The sequence below is a fragment of the Microcaecilia unicolor genome, chromosome 5, assembly GCF_901765095.1.
Source record: "Microcaecilia unicolor chromosome 5, aMicUni1.1, whole genome shotgun sequence".
In the NCBI taxonomy this organism is placed as follows: domain Eukaryota; kingdom Metazoa; phylum Chordata; class Amphibia; order Gymnophiona; family Siphonopidae; genus Microcaecilia; species Microcaecilia unicolor.
The window spans coordinates 4,908,980-4,928,854 of record NC_044035.1 but is presented as its reverse complement, the minus strand read 5'-3'; the positions used below and the strand labels follow the sequence as shown (position 1 = coordinate 4,928,854).

The following is a 19,875-nucleotide window of genomic DNA, read 5'->3' as shown; positions in this document are numbered from 1 at the left end:
GACTCCAGTGATACCTCCTTCTCTCCCCCAGTGAGAGACGCAGGGATCCCTTGTCCCCTCCCCCAGTGAGAGACTGCAGGGATTCCTTCTTCCCTCCCCGAGTGAGAGATTGCAGTGATACCTCCTTCCCTGCCCCAGTGAGAGACTTCAGGGATCCCTCCTTCCCTCCCCCAGTGAGAGACGCAGGGATCCCTTGTCCCCTCCCCCAGTGAGAGACTTCAGGGATCCCTCCTTCCCTCCCCCAGTGAGAGACGCAGGGATCCCTTGTCCCCTCCCCCAGTGAGAGACTGCAGAGATACTGCTTTCCCTCTCCCAGTGAGAGACTGCAGGGATACCTCCTTCCCTCTCCCAGTGAGAGATTGCAGTATGTGTATTTCTGTGAGAGACTTTAGGGATCCCTTCTTCCTCCCCCAGTGAGAGACTGCAGTGATACTTCCTTCCTTCCTCCAGTGAGAGACTGCAGGGATACTTCCTTCCCTCCCCCAGTGAGAGACTACAGGAATACCTCCTTCCCTCCCCCAGTGAGAGACTGCAGAGATACTTCCTTCCTTCCCCCAGTGAGAGACTGCAGGGATACTTCCTTCCCTCCCCCAGTGAGAGACTACAGGAATACCTCCTTCCCTCCCCCAGTGAGAGACTGCAGAGATACTTCCTTCCTTCCCCCAGTGAGAGACTGCAGGGATACCTCCTTCCCTCCCCCAGTGAGAGACTGCAGGGATACCTCCTTCCCTCCCCCAGTGAGAAACTGCAGGGATCCCTTCTTCCCTCCCCCAGTGAGAGACTGCAGAGATACTGCTTTCCCTCTCCCAGTGAGAGACTGCAGGGATACCTCCTTCCCTCCCCCAGTGAGAGATTGCAGTATGTGTATTTCTGTGAGAGACTTTAGGGATCCCTTCTTCCTCCCCCAGTGAGAGACTGCAGTGATACTTCCTTCCTTCCTCCAGTGAGAGACTGCAGGGATACCTCCTTCCCTCCCCCAGTGAGAGACTGCAGGGATACCTCCTTCCCTCCCCCAGTGAGAGACTGCAGGGATCCCTTTTTACCTCCCCCAATGAGAGACGCAGGGATCCCTTCTTTCCTCCCCCAGTCAGAGACTTCAAGGATACCTCCTTCCCTCCCCCAGTGAGAAATTGCAGGGATCCCTTCTTCCCTCCCCCAGTGAGAGACTGCAGAGATACTGCTTTCCCTCTCCCAGTGAGAGACTGCAGGGATACCTCCTTCCCTCCCCCAGTGAGAGATTGCAGTATGTGTATTTCTGTGAGAGACTTTAGGGATCCCTTCTTCCTCCCCCAGTGAGAGACTGCAGTGATACTTCCTTCCTTCCCCAGTGAGAGACTACAGGAATACCTCCTTCCCTCCCCCAGTGAGAGACTGCAGAGATACTTCCTTCCTTCCCCCAGTGAGAGACTGCAGGGATACCTCCTTCCCTCCCCCAGTGAGAGACTGCAGGGATACCTCCTTCCCTCCCCCAGTGAGAGACTACAGTGATACCTCCTTCCCTCCCCCAGTGAGAGACTGCAGAGCTCCTTCCTTCCTTCCCCCAGTGAGAGACTGCAGGGATACCTCCTTCCCTCACCCAGTGAGAGACTGCACGGATACCTCCTTCCTCCCTTAGTGAGAGACTGCACGGATCCCCTCTTTCTTCCTTGAGAGGCTGCAGGGATACATTCCTCCCCCCCCCCTCCCACCGTGAGAGGCTGCAAGGACCCCTGAAGAGAGGGGCTTCAGGTGAGAAGCTGGTGGGACAGCGCTGGATCCAGGCTGGGGTCAGGGGACTGGACGGAGATGCGAGAAGTGGTCTTGGAGGTGGGCGTCCGAGCCCTGCTCTTTGGGGTTTTCGTGTAAGTAACTGTGTCTCTGTCCGGGGAAGTGTCTGTCTCAGGCTCTAATGTGCCCTCCTGCATTGTTCTTTGTTTTCTTTCCACTTGATGGAGTCTCCCACTTGTATGAGTCTCTTAGTTACGAAGAAGCAGTCTCTTAATTATGTTGGATGAGTCAGTCCGTTATACTGGATATGTCTGTCAGAGAACGGAGTGTCACTTGTCTATTTTACTGTGTGCGTCTCTCTTCTGTATGGTGCAAGTCTCTCAGTTGCAGAGATGCAGTCTCTCTTATGCTGCATGCATGTCTCAGGTAGAGTCTCTCTTTTCTATTGTAATGCTGTATGAATCTCTCAGACCATGAAGTCTCTCTTTTCTATTGTTTGAATCTCAGTGACAGAGATACAGTCTCCCTGTTAGGCTGTATGTCTCTCTTTTCTAGTTATTGAGATGCAGTCTCTCTGTTATGTTGCATGAGTCTCTCAGTTACAAAGATGCAGTCTCTCCGTGATGTTGTAGGAGCCTCTCTTTTTCTATAGTATAAGTGTCTCTCCCCTCACCAGGAGGTTCCCTTGCATTTTTGCTCTCTGAATGCATGGCTGCACTCCCGGTGCACTCCCGGTGCTTCCTTAATCACTTCTCATTCCATCCACTCCCCGGGTCGTGTTCACTATGTTGCAGATTTTTATCGACATAGAGGAAGGAAAACCCCGGCACCTTTTCCATTCAAATCCAACAGGATCACGATTCTCACTCCTCAGTGATGCAAACTTTCAGGGGATGGTCCTGCTGCTGGCACCTGCTAATTTATTCAGGCATGAGCTTTGGGGGGGGGGGGGGGGGACCACAGTCCCTTTTGTCACTCAGCCTCATGGTATCATGTGAAGGGACATTGTGTGTGTTTTGGATCAAGTAAAATTCATTCTTGTAGCTCAGTCACAGATGACAGAACTCTCCTCTGCTAATGCAGAATTTCTCAGCACCATGAAATGGATCAGGAATGCAGAGCTTCCCACAGAGATTCAGAATCAGATTCAAGAAAGTTGCCTTCTCTTGATACTTTGTACATGTGTTGGCAAAATATATATTAGGTATAATGGTACAAAGAAAGACTTTGGAAATATGAACAAGTGGTAGGTTCTGCTGCTGGTCTATATTGGCCCTGGTCAAGATATATTTCTCACCTCTAGTGGCAAGACAGAACACATTTCGCTGCTGTTTTTTCCTCTGCCTCACCATTATACTGTTTTTTCCTGCTCATTCTTTTGTGGGAAGTCTTGGGGAACGTGGCATCTCTGATATCTCTCTATGCCCCCCACACTACACAAGAAAGATGCATTTCTGCTTCTATGGTCTGTCTCAGAAACGCCAAAGAAAGTATTTTATATCACATTCATTGTTGGTTTAATGATAAGTGTGCTGTTGGGCAGACTGGATGGACCATTCGGGTCTTTATCTGCCGTCATTTACTGTGTTTCAATTTCTCCAGTATTGCATAGCAGGCAGAGTCTGGCTCTGGGGGTCTCCAGATGGGTTTCTCTCTGCCTCTTTCTGTATTTGGTGAGCATCGGTCCGTGAACTGGATGTGTGACCGAGGTCAGGCATTCCTGGTAGAAGCTGTAGCAGCCCACTTGGTTCTGGTTTCCCCATTTGAGGCACATTAGTTACAATCCAGATGGCATCGGTTGGACTGTTGCTTTCAGACTGAGAGATAATGGTGTGGTTTGGCCAATCATTGTGTTGTTTCACGGAGTGCCTGCCAGTGGGCAGAACTGTGTTACTGTTACTGAGGTGACACCAGAATTTGAAGATTTGTTTTTTTGTTTGGGGAATACTAAGGGAAAGTGTCCTGCCCTCGTTGTTGGGGGATTCGCTGTGCACATAAAGTGTTTGTTTGCAGAATAGGTGTTCATCTTCCTATCTCTGGGTAATAGTATATAAAAAAATACTGACTGGTCCATTCAGGCATCCCAGTTATTCTAGTCCACATTGCTAAAGAAACTTGACCAAATATAGGCTCTTTTACTGGTTTCTACCATCTTGGCCAGGAGCTCTTTCGAGCATCTATCAGTCATAAGAACATAAGAATAGCCATACTGGGGTAGACCGATGGTCTATATACTACTACTACTACTTAACATTTCTAGAGTGCTACTAGGGTTAAGGATTTGAAGATGGGCAGGGAGGGGGCCTGGCGAATGGGCTCAGGGAGTTTATTCCAAGCATGGGGTGAGGCGAGGCCTAATACCCTGCTTCCAGCAGTGGCCAATCCAGGTCACAATACCTGGCACAAACCCAAATAGTAGAAACATTCCATGCTACCAATCCCAGGGCAAGCAGTTGCTTCCTAATTTCTGTCTCAATAGCAAGCTATGGACTTTTCCTCCAGGAACTTGTCCAAACCTTTTTTTAAACCCAAATACGCTAACTGCTGTTACCACATCTCTAGCAAAGGGTTCCAGGGCTTAACTATTCCTTAAGTAAAAATTATTTCCTCGTATTTGTTTAAAAAATATTTCCATGTAATTTCATTGTGTCCCCCTAGTCTTTGTACTTTTTGAAAGAGTAAAAAAATTGATTCACTTCTACTTGTTCTACACACTCAGGACTTTGTAGACCTCAATCATATCCTCCCTCAGCAGAAGAGCCCGAACCTCTTTAGCCTTTCCTCATTTGAGAGGAGTTCCATCCCCTTTACCATTTTGGTCTTCTTTGAACCATTTATAATTCCACTATATCTTTTTTGAGATACGGTGACCAGAAGTGAATGCAACATGAGGTCGCACCATAGAGTGATACAGAGGCATTATAGAGTGGTGGATACTTGGAATGCCCTCCCGCGGCAGGTGGTGGAGAGGAAAACGGTAACAGAATTCAAAAATGCATGGGATAAACATAAAGGAATCCTGTTCAGAAGGAATGGATCCTCAGAAGCTTAGCGGAGATTGGGTGGCAGAGCCGGTGGTGGTAGGCGGGGCTAGTGGTTGGGAGGAGGGGCTAGTGCTGGGCAGACTTCTACAAATCAAAGTCAGGTATACACATAAAGTAGCACATATGAGCTTATCTTGTTGGGCAGACTAGATAGACCGTACAGGTCTTCCTCTGCCGTCATCTACTATGTTACTATTCTTGGTCTTATTTACCATCCCTTTTCTAATAACTCCTAGCATCTTCTTTGCTTTTTTGGCCGCCACACAGTGGGTAGAAGATTTCAGATTGTCTACAACAACACCTAGATCTTTTTCTTGGGTGCTGACCCTCAAGGTGGACCCTAGCATTAGATAACTATGGTTCGGATTATTCTGTCCAATGTGCATCACTTTGCATTTGTCCACATTAAATTTCATCTGCCATTTGGATGCCCAGCCTTCCAATTCCCTAAAGTATTCCTACAATATTTCACAGTCCGCTCATGTTTTAACAACCTTGAATAGTTTTGTATCATCTGCAGATTTAATCACCTCACTCATCGTTCTGATTTCCATATCATTTATAAATATGTTAAATAGCACCGGTCCCAGTACTGATCCCTGTGGCACTCTACCATTCACCCTCCTCCACAGAGAGAAATGACCATGCAACCCTACCCTCTGCTTTCTGTCCAATAATTAATTCTAATACACAACAGAACATTGCCTCCTATCCCATGACTGTTTCATACTTTCAGGAGTCTCTCATGAGGAACTTTTTCAAAAGCTTTCTGAAAATCTAGATACACAACTGGCTCACCTTTATCCATATGTATATTCAGGTCTTCAAAGAAATGAAGCAGATTGGTGAGGCAAGACTTCCCTTGGCTGAAACCATGTTGACTCTGTCCCATTAAACCATTTTTATTTATGCATTCCATAATTTTATTCTTTATAATAGTTTCCACTCTGTTACCCAGCACTGACGTCAGGCTTACCGGTCTCTAATTTCCTGGATCACGCCTAGAAACCTTTAAAAAAATCAGTGTCACATTAGCCACTCTTCAATGTACTAAAGACAACTTTAATGATAGGTTACAGATTACTAACTGGGGTTAACTGTAAAATAAAACATTTTAATGGGAGCCCATGTTGATAAATTCCCCCATTAATTAAAGAAAAAAGAAATGTCTCTAGAAATGGAAATCACTGCTATATGTAATAAAAGTGAGCTAAGTATAAAACAATCAAGCCATTGTGACATCACGAGGTTGGCTCTTATTGGGGGAATGAGGCATTATGACATCACAATATCAGCTCTGGTTAAATCACTGCTATATGTAATAAAAGTATAAGACAATCAAGCAACTGCGACATCACTGATGAGGTTTCTTATTGGTGAAATGAGGCATTATGACATCACAATATCAGCTCCATTTATCAGAGACTGAAACTCTCATACTAAGGGGGAGAAATTATCAACATGTTCTACTGTTACTGTAAGTTATTTTACCACTAATTTGTGCTATTTTATGCAATGAGACGTGGAGGGGCATAATAGAATGTAGCCGGTGAAATAGGTCGCCGGCGATTTATTTTGGCGGCGGCGCAACAGCTGGCCAGAACCGTATTTTCAAAAAAGATGGACGGCCATCTTTTTTTTCGATAATACGGTTTAGGCCGGCCAAATGCCAGAGTTTGCAGGGTTTGAGATGGCCGGTTTTGTTTTTCAGCGATAATGGAAAAAAATGCCGGCCATCTCAAACCCGGCGGAATCCAAGGCATTTGGTCGTGGGAGGAGCCAGCATTTGCAGTGCACTGGTCCCCCTGACATGCCAGGACACCAACTGGGCACCCTAGGGGGCACTTCTAAAAATTAAAAAAATATATACAAATAGCTCCCAGGTGCTTACCCCTTACCTTGGGTGCTGAGCCCCCCAAATCCCCCCAAAACCCACTCCCCACAACTCTACACCATTACCATAGCCCTTATGGCTGAAGGGGGGCACCTATATGTGGGTACAGTGGGTTTTGGGGGGGGGGGGTTGAAGGGTTCAACACTTAGCACCACAAGTGTAACAGGTAGGGGGGGGGGGATGGACCTGGGTCTGTCTGCCTGAAGTGCACTGCACCCATTAAAAACTGCTCTAGGGAGCTGGGTATGACATTTGAGGCTGGCATATAGGCTGGCAAAAAAGTGTTTTATTTTTATTTTTTTTAGTGTGGGAGGGGGTTGGTGACCACTGGGGGAGTATGGGGAGGTCATCCCCCATTCCCTCCGGTGGTCATCTGGTCAATTGAGGCACCTTTTTGAGACTTGGTCATGAAAATTAAAGGACCAAGTAAACCCGGTGAAATACTGCTTAATGCCGCTTTTTTTTTCCATTATCCGCGAAAGCTGGTCATCTGGTAGCCACGCCCATGCCCGCCCATGTCCCGCCTTCGCTTCACCGCCGACACACCCCCTTGCACTTTCGCCGGCGCAGCGACAGGAAAGCGGTGATGGTGTCAAAAACGCGGCTTTCGATTATACCAATTTCGCTACTTTTTTCCTGATTTATGCCAGAAGATGGCCGGCGATCACTTTCAAAAATAAGCCTGTTAGTTACTAATAACCCAGATTAACATTATGCCTTCCTGGACACGGTGACAACACTAGGATTCACACAGGTGATCAATTCTCCAACCCACGAAAAAGCTCACGTATTAGACTTGGTATTCTACAATCGGGTTGACATCCCAGAATTCTGGAATAGCATCCCTATCATCGTCAGACCATTTTCTAATTAAATTTTGCCTAAGTGACCACCTGAATCAAATGGCATGTCCCAGGGTTTGGAAGGAGATCAGAGACAATAAAAGCTGACCGTTGAGAACTTCCTAGAGGCCTTGGACTTTCCACATATGGATGAAAAGACAACTACGGTGTCAGAACAGGTTGATATCTGGAATTCACACTTAGCCAAGACCGTAGAGAAAACGGCACCACTAAAAGGTCTTATGCCCCACTCACAAATGCTCACCTTGGTTTTCTCCAGAACATCGGATCCTTAAACGCGAAGGATGGAAACTGGAAAGGAGATGGCGTAAATCTCGCCCGGATAAAGACAGGCTAAACTGTAGAAAACACATGACAAAGTAGCACCAAGTCTTAACAGCAACCAAAAAAGAATATTTCTCTCAATGCATTGCACGGGCTGCCAGTTCAACCAAGCAGCTGTTCAGTATAGTAAACAGCCCTACTGCAACTCCCACAACAGAACCAGCCTGCCCAGTCACAACTGAACTGCAGTGATTTTGCTGCAAACGTTGCCAACAAAATTGAAAGTCTCTGCCAGGATTTACAAGCAGTCCCACCGAGTCTCCAATTATTTATTTATTATTAGGATTTATTTACCACCTTTTTAAAGGAATTCACTCAAGGCGGTGTACAGTAAGAATAGATCAAATATGATCAATAGGCAATTACAGCAGTGAAAATATTCAAATAACAATACAAAGTATGGCATAGTAGACCACTTACAATGTCAACACAATACGCAATAGAACATTATAAATGGTAGTGAAGGGTAAAGCAAAGATGTAACTTATAGATAGGTAAGAGAGTAAGAAAAGTTAGAAAGGAAGGTGACTGATTTAAAGAAATTTGCACATGAGGCCAGTGAGATGGTTAAATATTATGTCAGCTAGGGTACATAAGTACATAAGTATTGCCACACTGGGACAGACCAAAGGTCCATCAAACCCAGCATCCTGTTTCCAACAGTGGCCAATACAGGACACAAATACCTGGCAAGATCCCAAAAAAGGTCAATACATTTTATGCTACTTCTCCCAGAAATAAGCAGTGGATTTTCCCCAAGTCAATTTAATAATGGTCTATGGACTTTTCCTTTAGGAAGCCATCCAGATCCTTTTTAAACTCCGCTAAGCTAACCGCCTTAACTACATTCTCTGGCAATGAATTCCAGAGTTTAATTACACGTTGAGTGAAGAAAAATGTTCTCTGATTTGTATTAAATTTACTACTTTATAGCTTCATCACATACCCCCTAGTCCTAGTATTTTTGGAAAGAGTAAACAAACAATTCACATCTACCCGTTCCACTCATTATTTTATAGACCTCTATCATATCTCCCCTCAGCCATCTCTTCTCCAAGCTGAAGAGCCCTAGATGCTTCAGCCTTTCCTCATAGGGAAGTCATCCCATCCCCTTTGTCATTTTCGTCGCCCTTCTCTGTACCTTTTCTAATTCCACTATATCTTTTTTGAGATGTGGTGACCAGATTTGAACACAATATTCGAGTTGCAGTCGCAGCATGGATCAATACAAAGGCATTATAACATCCTCACTTTTGTTTTCCATTCCTTTCCTAATAATAGTGGAGTGGCTAAACATGTCCCGCTGCAGTATGTGCAGCCCGAGTCACTCCTTGTGTGTGTGAGTGAGACTAACAAGTTAGTTACTTCTTCCATTAAAGTCCTGGTTGAAGAGCCAAGCTTTCACCTACTTCCTGAAGTGTGTTAAGCGGAACCTTTCAGGCAATGCATTCCAGAGTGTGGGGGCTACTCCAGAGAAGACTCACTTGCGGGTATCACATTGTGTAATGTCTTTTGGAGAGGGTGTAGTTAGTGAAAGTCCTTGGGAGGACCTTAGTGTCCTTGGCAGTGTGTGGAGGATCATCCTATTCTTCAGATACTCTGGGCCATTTCCTTTCAGGGCCTTGAAGATCAGACATAGAGTTTTAAATTTAGTCCTGTATTATACTGGTAGCCAATGAAGATTTTGCAAAAATGGTGTGATGTGGTCACATCACTTGCGACCTTCTCTGAGTCTTGCTGCTGCATTCTGAATCAACTGGGGCTGGTGCAGGCCCTTTGTAGTCAGACCATTGTATAGTGCATTGCAGTAATCCAGTCTTGATGCTATCATGGCATGCACAGCTGGGAGCACACAAACGTGCCCCTCCTGACAGAGACATATGGGACACTTTTAACCTAATAATTTGTATTTTATTTGTTACATTTATATCCCACATTTTCCCACCTATTTGTAGGCTCAGTGTGGCTTACATAGTACCGGAGAGGCATTTGCAGACTCCGGTGTAAACAGATACAAAGTGATGTTGTGGTAAGATAAAGTTCATGTGGCACAGCCACACTAGGGAATCGTACAACGGAAGAGTTGTGTTATGTACATTACGTTCTGTAGTTTTGTTGTGTTGCAGAGATCAGGCATTTATGTTGGATCGGTAGGGTATGCCTTTTTAAACAGATTAGTTTTTAGTGTTTTCCGGAAGTTTAGGTGGTCATTCGTAGTTTTCAAGGCTTTTGGTAATTCGTTCCACAGTTGTTTGCTTATGTAAGAAAAACTGGACGTGTAGGTTGATTTGTATTTGAGTCCTTTGCAGCTTGGGTAGTGCAGATTTAGGTACGTTCATGTTGATTCGGATGTGTTTCTAGTTGGTAGGTCGATCAAGTCTGTCATGTATCCCGGAGCCTCACCGTAAATAATTTTGTGAACCAAGTGCAGATTTTGAAAGCAATGCATTCTTTGATTGGGAGCCAATGTAGTTTTTCACGGAGGGCTTTGCACTTTCAAATCGCTTTTTTCCAAAGATAAGTAACAGAGGACAGCCTTGACATAATCCTAAGAGACCTTCGACTAACTATCTGCTCCCTCAACCCCTGCCCATCAAAGATAGTGCAGTAGGCAAGTATGGGCCTCTCTTTCTAATGGGTAACTACCAACAGTATTAAAAAGGGCAGTGGTTCACCCTTTGCTAAAGAAAAACAACCCGGACCAGAACAAGCCAGTATCCAATATCCCATTTCTAGGAAAACTTATAGAACAGTCTGTGTTCAACTCAGTGAATGGCCAGAAGAGAGAAACTGCCTGGATCCAATATGGATTCAGACCCGGTAATGGAAGAGAAACAGTCCTTGTATCTCTACTAGATGATCTTCCCAGAAACCAAGACAGGGGATTTGCTTCAGTGTTAGTACTGCTAGATTTCTCAGCAGCTTTTGACACTGTGGATCATGATATGATGCTAGCATGACTGGCAGAAACAGGTATCAGTGGAACAGTACTTGCCTGGTTCAGATCCTATCAGACAGGCAACAATTCATAATGTTTGCCAGCACCTCATCACCACCATCATGGGGTACCACAAGGATCGATACTGTCTCCTATTCTGTTCAATATCTACCTCAAGCCACTAGCCATGCTGATTCGATCAATGGACACTCAGTCAGTTCTACATCTACGTGGAAGATGTGCAACTACTCATACCCATTGAACCTGACTTACCTACAGCCCTGAATAAACTGATTACCTGTCTAACATCAATTCAAGAATGGGCTAAACACAACAAACTTTGCCTGAACTCAAGTAAAACCGAGCTTCTCTGGGTCCCTAACACAAGTGGATACATACCTGACATCAAAATCTCTTTTGGGAAATACGAACTCTCCCTCAAATCACAAATCAGGAACCTTGGAATAGTTAGATTCAACACTACTCTGATTCCACAAATCAAAGCAACATTCAAGAGTCGCTTCTACTACTTGCGACACCTACACTGCCTCTCTCCTTACATCGAGAAGGTAAATCTTTTCCCAGTTGTGCATGCCATGATAACATCAACGGGATTACTGTAATGCACTCTACAATGGCCAGCACCAACTCTAATTACTACTACTACTACTACTTAACATTTCTAGAGCGCTACTAGGGTTACGCAGCACTGTACAGTTTAACAAAAAGGATAGTCCCTGCTCAAAGGAGCTTACAATCTAATGGGCAAAATGTCAAGTTGGGGCAGTCTAGATTTCCTGAATAGAGGTATGGTGGTTAGGTGCCGAAGGCATCATTGAAGAGGTGGGCTTTGAGCAAGGATTTGAAGATGGGCAGGGAGGGGGCCTGGCCTATGGGTTCAGGGAGTTTATTCCACGCATGGGGTGAGGCAAGGCAGAAAGGGCGGAGCCTGGAGTTGGCGGTGGTGGAGAAGGGTACTGAAAGGAGGGATTTGTCTTGAGAGCGGAGGTTACGGGTAGGAACGTAAGGGGAGATGAGGGTAGAGAGGTAAGGAGGGGCTGCAGATCGAGTGCATTTGTAGGTTAATAGGAGAAGCTTGAACTGTATGCGGTACCTGATCGGAAGCCAGTGAAGTGGCCTAAGGAGGGGGGTGATATGAGTGTATCGGTCCAGGTGGAAGATAAGACGTGCAGCAGAGTTCTGAATGGACTGAAGGGGGGATAGATGGCAACGTGGGAGGCCAATGAGGAGTAGGTTGCAGTAGTCAAGGCGAGAGGTAATGAGAGAGTGGATGAGAGTTCGGGTGGTGTGCTCAGAGAGTCAAGGGCGAATTTTGCTAATGCTATAGAGGAAGAAGCAACAGGTCTTGGCTATCTGCTGGATATGTGCAGAGAAGGAGAGGGAATGCTGCTGGAAGAGTCATAAAAGGTTGCAAGCAACGTGACCACATCACACCATTTTGCAAAAACCTCATTGGCTACCAGTACAATACAGGGCTAAATTTAAAACTCTATGTCTGACCTTCAAGGCCCTTAAAGGAAATGGGCCTTAGTACTTGAAGAACAGGATGACCCTCTACACACCTCCAAGGTCACTAAGGTCCTCCCAAGGAGTTTCCCTAACCACACCCTCTCCAAAAGACATTACATTACAAGTGAGCCTTCTCCGGAGTAGCCCCCACACTCTGGAATGCACTACCTGAAAGGCTGCGCTTAACACAAGACTATCTCTACTTCAGGAAGCAGGTGAAAGCTTGGCTCTTCAACCAAGCCTTTAATGGAAGAAGTAACTAACTTGTTAGTCTCACTCACACACACAAGAGTGACTCGGGCTGCACATACTGCAGCAGGACATGTTTATCCACGCCTACCCTAGCTGAGATAATCACTTCTCTGACTTCATGAGCAACTTTATTTAAATTAGTCCCTTTATTTTCTAACTCCTCTTACTCTCTTACCTATATATATTTTACATCTTTGCTTATCCCCTACGTGTCTATTAAAATGTTCTATTACGTATTATGTTGACATTGTAAGTAGTATACTATGCCATACTTTGTTTTGTTATTTGAATATTTTTACTGCTGTAATTGGCTATTGCTTATGTTTGATTTATTCTTACTGTACACTGCCTTGAGTGAATTCCTTACAAAGAAAATCCTAATAAATAAATAAACAGTAAAATAATCCACCTTAGTGTTAATCCACATTGATACTTCCCCTCTTAATTAAAGGAAGTGTCTCTGGAAAGTGAAATCACTGCTATAGGTAATAAAAGTGAGCCAAGTATAGGACAAATGAGTCATTGTGACATCACTGATGAGGTTGGCTCTTAGGTATTGGTGGAATGAGGCATTATGACATCACAGTATCAGCTGTGGTTACCAAAGACTGAAGCTCTTCACACTAGGGGGAAAATGAGCCAAGTATAGGACAGTCAAGCCATTGTGACATCACTGAGGTTGGTTCTTATTGGTGGAATGAGGCATTATGACATCACAATATCAGCTCTGGTTACCAGAGACTTGGGCTACTGTGCTATTTTAGCATAAGCCCCATTTTATGCAAGGAGACCTATTTACTAATAACTGGGGTTAGCAGTAAAATAAACCCTCTTCATGGTAGCCCAGAATGATAAGTTCTCCCCCTAGTGAAGTCCATGAAATATGTTAATATTCTATCACAGATATTTTTCTCTGTAAAGAAAAGCTGTGTGTTAAGCTTGTGTTGCAGCCTTGTATCGCTTGAAGTGCCCTTCACTGAATTATTTTTGTCCTCTCAACATCCTGATAAAGACATGACTCCCTCCACCCTAGCCAGTGTTGAGGGTGGGGACTCACTAGTGACCTCTAGAAGGCCAATAATTACTTGCACCTGAAATGTAATAAACTACATCTAAAACTCAAAATGACATCTTTTTCCTGTTCTTCCCACGTTTGATTATTGAGAATAGAGCTTTGTTTCAAAGGTAAATCTTGGCAAATTACATTTCAGATACAAGAGGTAGGTTCCTGCCCTGGAGGGCTTACAATCTAAGAGGTAGCTGCGGCAATGAAGGGGGAGGTAACTTGACCAAGATGAGAGGCAGCATCAGGATTTGAACCCAGGTCTTACATGGCTCCTTTAACCATAAGGCCACCCTTCCGGTCAGCTTGCATGACTGTTTACCCAGGTTCCTACCTGGAAGTCATCTGAGGTGGTTTGCATTACTCATTCATGTCTTTGTTGAGTGGCAGTTTCTAATTCTTCTGCTTCTAATTGATATGTTTATTATACCATTTAATATACCACCAAGCTTACATAGATGATGGCGGTGAACAATAATAAAATGACATATCATATTACTGGAAAGAACTCCAATGTCAGACAGGATAGACCTAAAATGCAAGCATACAATCCTTACGTGAGAAACTACACTGGCTCCCACTCAAGGAACGTATCACTTTTAAAGTATGCACCTTAGTCCACAAAATCATTCACGGTGAAGCCCCTGCATACATGTCTGATTTAATAGACCTGCCGCCCAGAAACGCCAAAAGATCGTCCCGAATCTTCCTCAATCTCCATTTCCCTAAATGCAAAGGCATAAAATACAAAGTACTGCACGGATCAATCTTCGCCTACATGAGCACACAATTCTGGAATACACTACCACGCAACCTGAAAACGATCTACGAACTGACCGACTTCCGCAAACTACTGAAGACTTATCTATTTGAGAAAATCTACTGCAAGGATCAAAACACATGAGGTCCATACACACCAATAGATACGCATCAATACACTCTCTTCTGAATTCTCTTCCCCCGTATTTGTTAGACCTTTATATTCCCTTGATACTGTTTTTTCCCCCTCCCAATTCCCCACCGTTATACTCTGTTGTTCTATCCCATATGACATCCTGAATTTACTCTGTCTTCCCATAACTTTTCACAATGTAACCCATAATCTTACTGCAACTGATTGTATTTCCATCGCTCATAATGTATTGTAAGCCACACTGAGCCCGCAAATAGGTGGGAAAATGTGGGATACAAATGCAAATAAATAAATAAATAAAATTCATCTCCCTCACAACTACAGTGGTGGAAATAAGTATTTGATCCCTTGCTGATTTTGTAAGTTTGCCCACTGACAAAGACATGAGCAGCCCATAATTGAAGGGTAGGTTATTGGTAACAGTGAGAGATAGCACATCACAAATTAAATCCGGAAAATCACATTGTGGAAAGTATATGAATTTATTTGCATTCTGCAGAGGGAAATAAGTATTTGATCCCTCTGGCAAACAAGACCTAATACTTGGTGGCAAAACCCTTGTTGGCAAGCACAGCGGTCAGACGTCTTCTGTAGTTGATGATGAGGTTTGCACACATGTCAGGAGGAATTTTGGTCCACTCCTCTTTGCAGATCATCTCTAAATCATTAAGAGTTCTGGGCTGTCGCTTGGCAACTCGCAGCTTCAGCTCCCTCCATAAGTTTTCAATGGGATTAAGGTCTGGTGACTGGCTAGGCCACTCCATGACCCTAATGTGCTTCTTCCTGAGCCACTCCTTTGTTGCCTTGGCTGTATATTTTGGGTCATTGTCGTGCTGGAAGACCCAGCCACGACCCATTTTTAAGGCCCTGGCGGAGGGAAGGAGGTTGTCACTCAGAATTGTACGGTACATGGCCCCATCCATTCTCCCATTGATGCGGTGAAGTAGTCCTGTGCCCTTAGCAGAGAAACACCCCCAAAACATAACATTTCCACCTCCATGCTTGACAGTGGGGACGGTGTTCTTTGGGTCATAGGCAGCATTTCTCTTCCTCCAAACACGGCGAGTTGAGTTCATGCCAAAGAGCTCAATTTTTGTCTCATCTGACCACAGCACCTTCTCCCAATCACTCTCGGCATCATCCAGGTGTTCACTGGCAAACTTCAGATGGGCCGTCACATGTGCCTTCCGGAGCAGGGGGACCTTGTGGGCACTGCAGGATTGCAATCCGTTATGTCGTAATGTGTTACCAATGGTTTTCGTGGTGACAGTGGTCCCAGCTGCCTTGAGATCATTGACAAGTTCCCCCCTTGTAGTTGTAGGCTGATTTCTAACCTTCCTCATGATCAAGGATACCCCACGAGGTGAGATTTTGCGTGGAGCCCCAGATCTTTGTCGATTGACAGTCATTTTGTACTTCTTCCATTTTCTTACTATGGCACCAACAGTTGTCTCCTTCTCGCCCAGCGTCTTACTGATGGTTTTGTAGCCCATTCCAGCCTTGTGCAGGTGTATGATCTTGTCCCTGACATCCTTAGACAGCTCCTTGCTCTTGGCCATTTTGTAGAGGTTAGAGTCTGACTGATTCACTGAGTCTGTGGACAGGTGTCTTTCATACAGGTGACCATTGCCGACAGCTGTCTGTCATGCAGGTAACGAGTTGATTTGGAGCATCTACCTGGTCTGTAGGGGCCAGATCTCTTACTGGTTGGTGGGGGATCAAATACTTATTTCCCTCTGCAGAATGCAAATAAATTCATATACTTTCCACAATGTGATTTTCCGGATTTAATTTGTGATGTGCTATCTCTCACTGTTACCAATAACCTACCCTTCAATTATGGGCTGCTCATGTCTTTGTCAGTGGGCAAACTTACAAAATCAGCAAGGGATCAAATACTTATTTCCCCCACTGTATATCGGTAGTATAAATTATCTTCCTAAATGCAATTTTCTCAATAGACTCTCACCTCCCCCTCCCCCTGAATGTTAAATGCCTAACGAAAATACAAGCTTTATAGCAATGCCCAATCCCTTATTATTCCGCTTCAAAAGTATATGTAAAGTATAACCACAATGCTAAAGTAAGCTTTTATGTGCCAAGACCAAAATATTAAACCTTATTCTAAATGTAAACGGTATCTAAGGGTTAGAACACTGCAATTTGGAGGTTTATGCGCTGTGTGACTGTTCTTTCCTATTTTAATATTGGTGTTCCTTTTCTGTTTTCTGGACGTTTGTGTATGTAAACCGCCTTGATTTCCTTGTGAGGTAGGTGGTATATGAAATGAATAAACGATAAACAATATTGTACAAGCAATGGTGTAACATGATCAGTCTCTTTGGGCAGACTGGATAGACCATACAGGTCTTCATTTGCCGTCATTTACTATGTTATTATGACCTGTTTTTATAACTAATAAGGCATGAAAAGGTGCCCTAAATGACCAGATGATCACTGGAGAGAATAAGGAATGACCTCCCAATCCCCACCCCCAAGTGGTCACTGACCACCTCCTTCCTCCCCCCCAAATGTGAATACAAAAATGACTTACCAGCCTGCAGGCAGGGTTGCCGAGAGGGGGGGGGGGGGCAGGAGGGACAAAATTCCCGGGGCCTACAAGGGGGGCCCAGTGCCGCAGTCCCACCCGTCTGACCTCAGCTCCATCGACCGTCCGCCACCGAGCCGGGCCCCCTCCATTCAAATCACAGCGCCTCACCACCTCGCTCCATGTGAAAGTGCAGCAGCGGCAGTCTGCAGCAGATTGCCTCTTTTCGGGCCTTCCCTCCCTGTGTCCCGCCTTCATCTGACGTAACTTCCGCGAGGGCAGGACACAGGGAGGGAAGGCCCAAAGGGAGGCAATCTGCAGACTGCCGCTGCTGTGCTTTCACACGGAGCGAGGTGGTGAGGCACTGTGATTTGAATTCAGGGGGCCCGGCCCGGTGGTGGACGGAGGGGGGCGAGTGGAGGGGGGCGGCCTTGCCCTGGGCCTGGCCCAGTCTCTCGGCGGCCCTGCCTGCAGGTCCCTGGAGTAGTGTAGTGGTCGGTGCAGTGCACCATGGTGTGGGGGACTCTGGTCCCTATCTACCTTTACCTATCACCTGACCCCTCCCAAAGTAACTAAAACCCTACTGTACCCACATATAGGTGCCCCTTTCACCCCCAAGGACTATTGTAGTGGTTTACAGTGAGGGACATGATGAGGGAGGAAAGGTGAGATGGGCACCTGGAAGCTTTTTTATGAAGTGCACAGAAGCGCCCTCTAGGGTGCCCCATTGCTCTGGGATGTCTGGGGGACCAGTCTGCTAAAAATGCTGGATCCTCCTACATCCCATTGGCATGAATCTCTATGTTTTGCACTTAGTCTTTCATGAATGAGGACTAGAAATACCGGAAGAATGATCAAAGATTTTGAAACATGAGTTTCAGTGCTGTAAAGTGTATAATCAAGGATCCTACACACACACACACACAAAAATCAGTGACCTGCGTATCAAAGATTGTACAACAGGTTGTGTTAGAGTGAGATTATCCAGTTATATAGGGCTGGATTGTATACAGGTATATGGCGCCTGAAAAATCCATGTGGTGAAAAAATACACCCAGGCATATTCTCTAAAGTATGCCTATGTTTTTGTAGAATAGGTGTAAATTTCCGCACGGTATATAAAATACACTGAGGATGTTGAGAGGATATAAGCGAAGTCTAATTTAAAGACTTTGAAAACTATTGACGAAATCACCAACTTTCGCAAATCTCTTCTACAAGGCCTACAAAGAGAATCCATAGCCTTACAAAACTACCTCACCAACCCACCGACTTATGAAACTCCTCCTTCTATACTAACCTGCCTAACACCTTCCTGCTCTCTTCCCTTACTTAATCTTTATCACTACGAATTGTATCTGATATCTTGTATTGACTATGTCATAACAAAATTCTGTAAGCCACATTGAGCCTGCAAATAGGTTGGAAAATGTGGGATACAAATGCAATAAATTAATAAATAAACAATGCTTAAAAGTTTGTATTTTCATCAGGCATTTAACATTCAGGGGAAGGGGGAGGTGAGAGTCTATTGAGAAAATTGCATTTATGAAGATAATTTATACTATGGATGTAGTTGTGTGGGAGATGCTTGTATTTTAGGTCTATTCTGTCTGACATTGGAGAGGATGAAAGTAATTCGTTTTTTTTTTCAAAAATGGACTGAAAAAACATCCAAAGCACAAAACCTTGTTCGAAACAGTATTTTTGAAAAAAAAAAAAAAAAGATAGACAGCTTGGAGAAAAGGCGGCTGAGGGGTGATATGAAAGAGATATAAAATAATGAGTGGAGTGGAAAAGATAGATATGGAGCGTCTGTTTACGCTTTCCAAAAACACTAGGACAAGGGGGCATGCGATGAAGCTGGAGTGCAGTAAGTTTAAAACAAATAAGAGAAACTTTTTCTTTACTCAGTGCGTAATTCAACTCTGGAATTTGTTGCTAGAGAATGTGGTTAAGGCGGTTAGCTTAGCAGAGTTTAAGAAAGGTTTGGACGGCTTCCTGAAGCAAAAGGCCATAGAATGTTATTAAATGGACGTAGGGGAAAATCCACTATTCCTGGGACAAACAGTACAAAATGCTTTGCTCCGTGGATCTTGTCGGGTGATTGTGACCTGGATTGGTTACTGTCGGAGACAGGGTGCTGGGCTAGAGGGACCTTTGGTCTGTCCCAGTGTGGCGATGCTTATGTCTTTCCTATTCAGATTTTGGACGTTTTTTGCAAAACTTCCAAAGTCAGTCTTGACGTCATATCGAAAATGCCCCTCCATGTATCATATTTAAATTTATTACCTAATAGCCTAACAGCAGCATTTTGGAGTGTCTGTAATCTCTTCAAGTTAAATTCAGGCATATGTTACTATTGCATTATTGTAATCAACGCGCAAAATTACCAAAGCATGCAAAAATGTATTTATTTATTTGGATTTTGCTCACACATTTTCAGTAGTAGCACAAGGTGAGTTACATTCAGGCACACTGGATATTTCTCTGTCCCAGGAGGGCTCCCAATCTAATTTAGTACCTGAAGCAATGGAGGGTTAAGTGACTTTCCTGAGATCACCAGGAACAGTAGTGGGATTTGAATCTAGGCACTTCTGAATGTCAAGACTGGTGCTCTAACCACTAGGCCACTCCTCCACAGCAAAGCTGTCTTATTAAAAAGATGCTTCAATGAATGCAGTCTTCCCAGAATTATAAAACTCTCCCTCAAAACCTTCCTTATTGATCTTCAGAAGTTAAGTGAGTATCAATAAGCACATCTAGCTACCTAAAACAACTCACTGTGTTATGGGCTTT

The 19,875-nt window shown here is 44.5% G+C and overlaps 1 protein-coding gene across 1 annotated transcript in view; it reads left to right on the top strand.

Moving 5' to 3' along the window:
* Positions 1-1,780: 1,780 nt before the first annotated feature.
* PLPP4 (phospholipid phosphatase 4) overlaps positions 1,781-19,875 on the top strand; it is a 126,724-nt gene continuing 108,629 nt past the window's right edge. Inside the window, exon 1 of the mRNA XM_030204741.1 lies at positions 1,781-1,841. Coding sequence (XP_030060601.1) covers positions 1,786-1,841 — 56 coding nt within the window. The 5' untranslated portion in view covers positions 1,781-1,785. The remainder of the gene's footprint in view (positions 1,842-19,875) is intronic.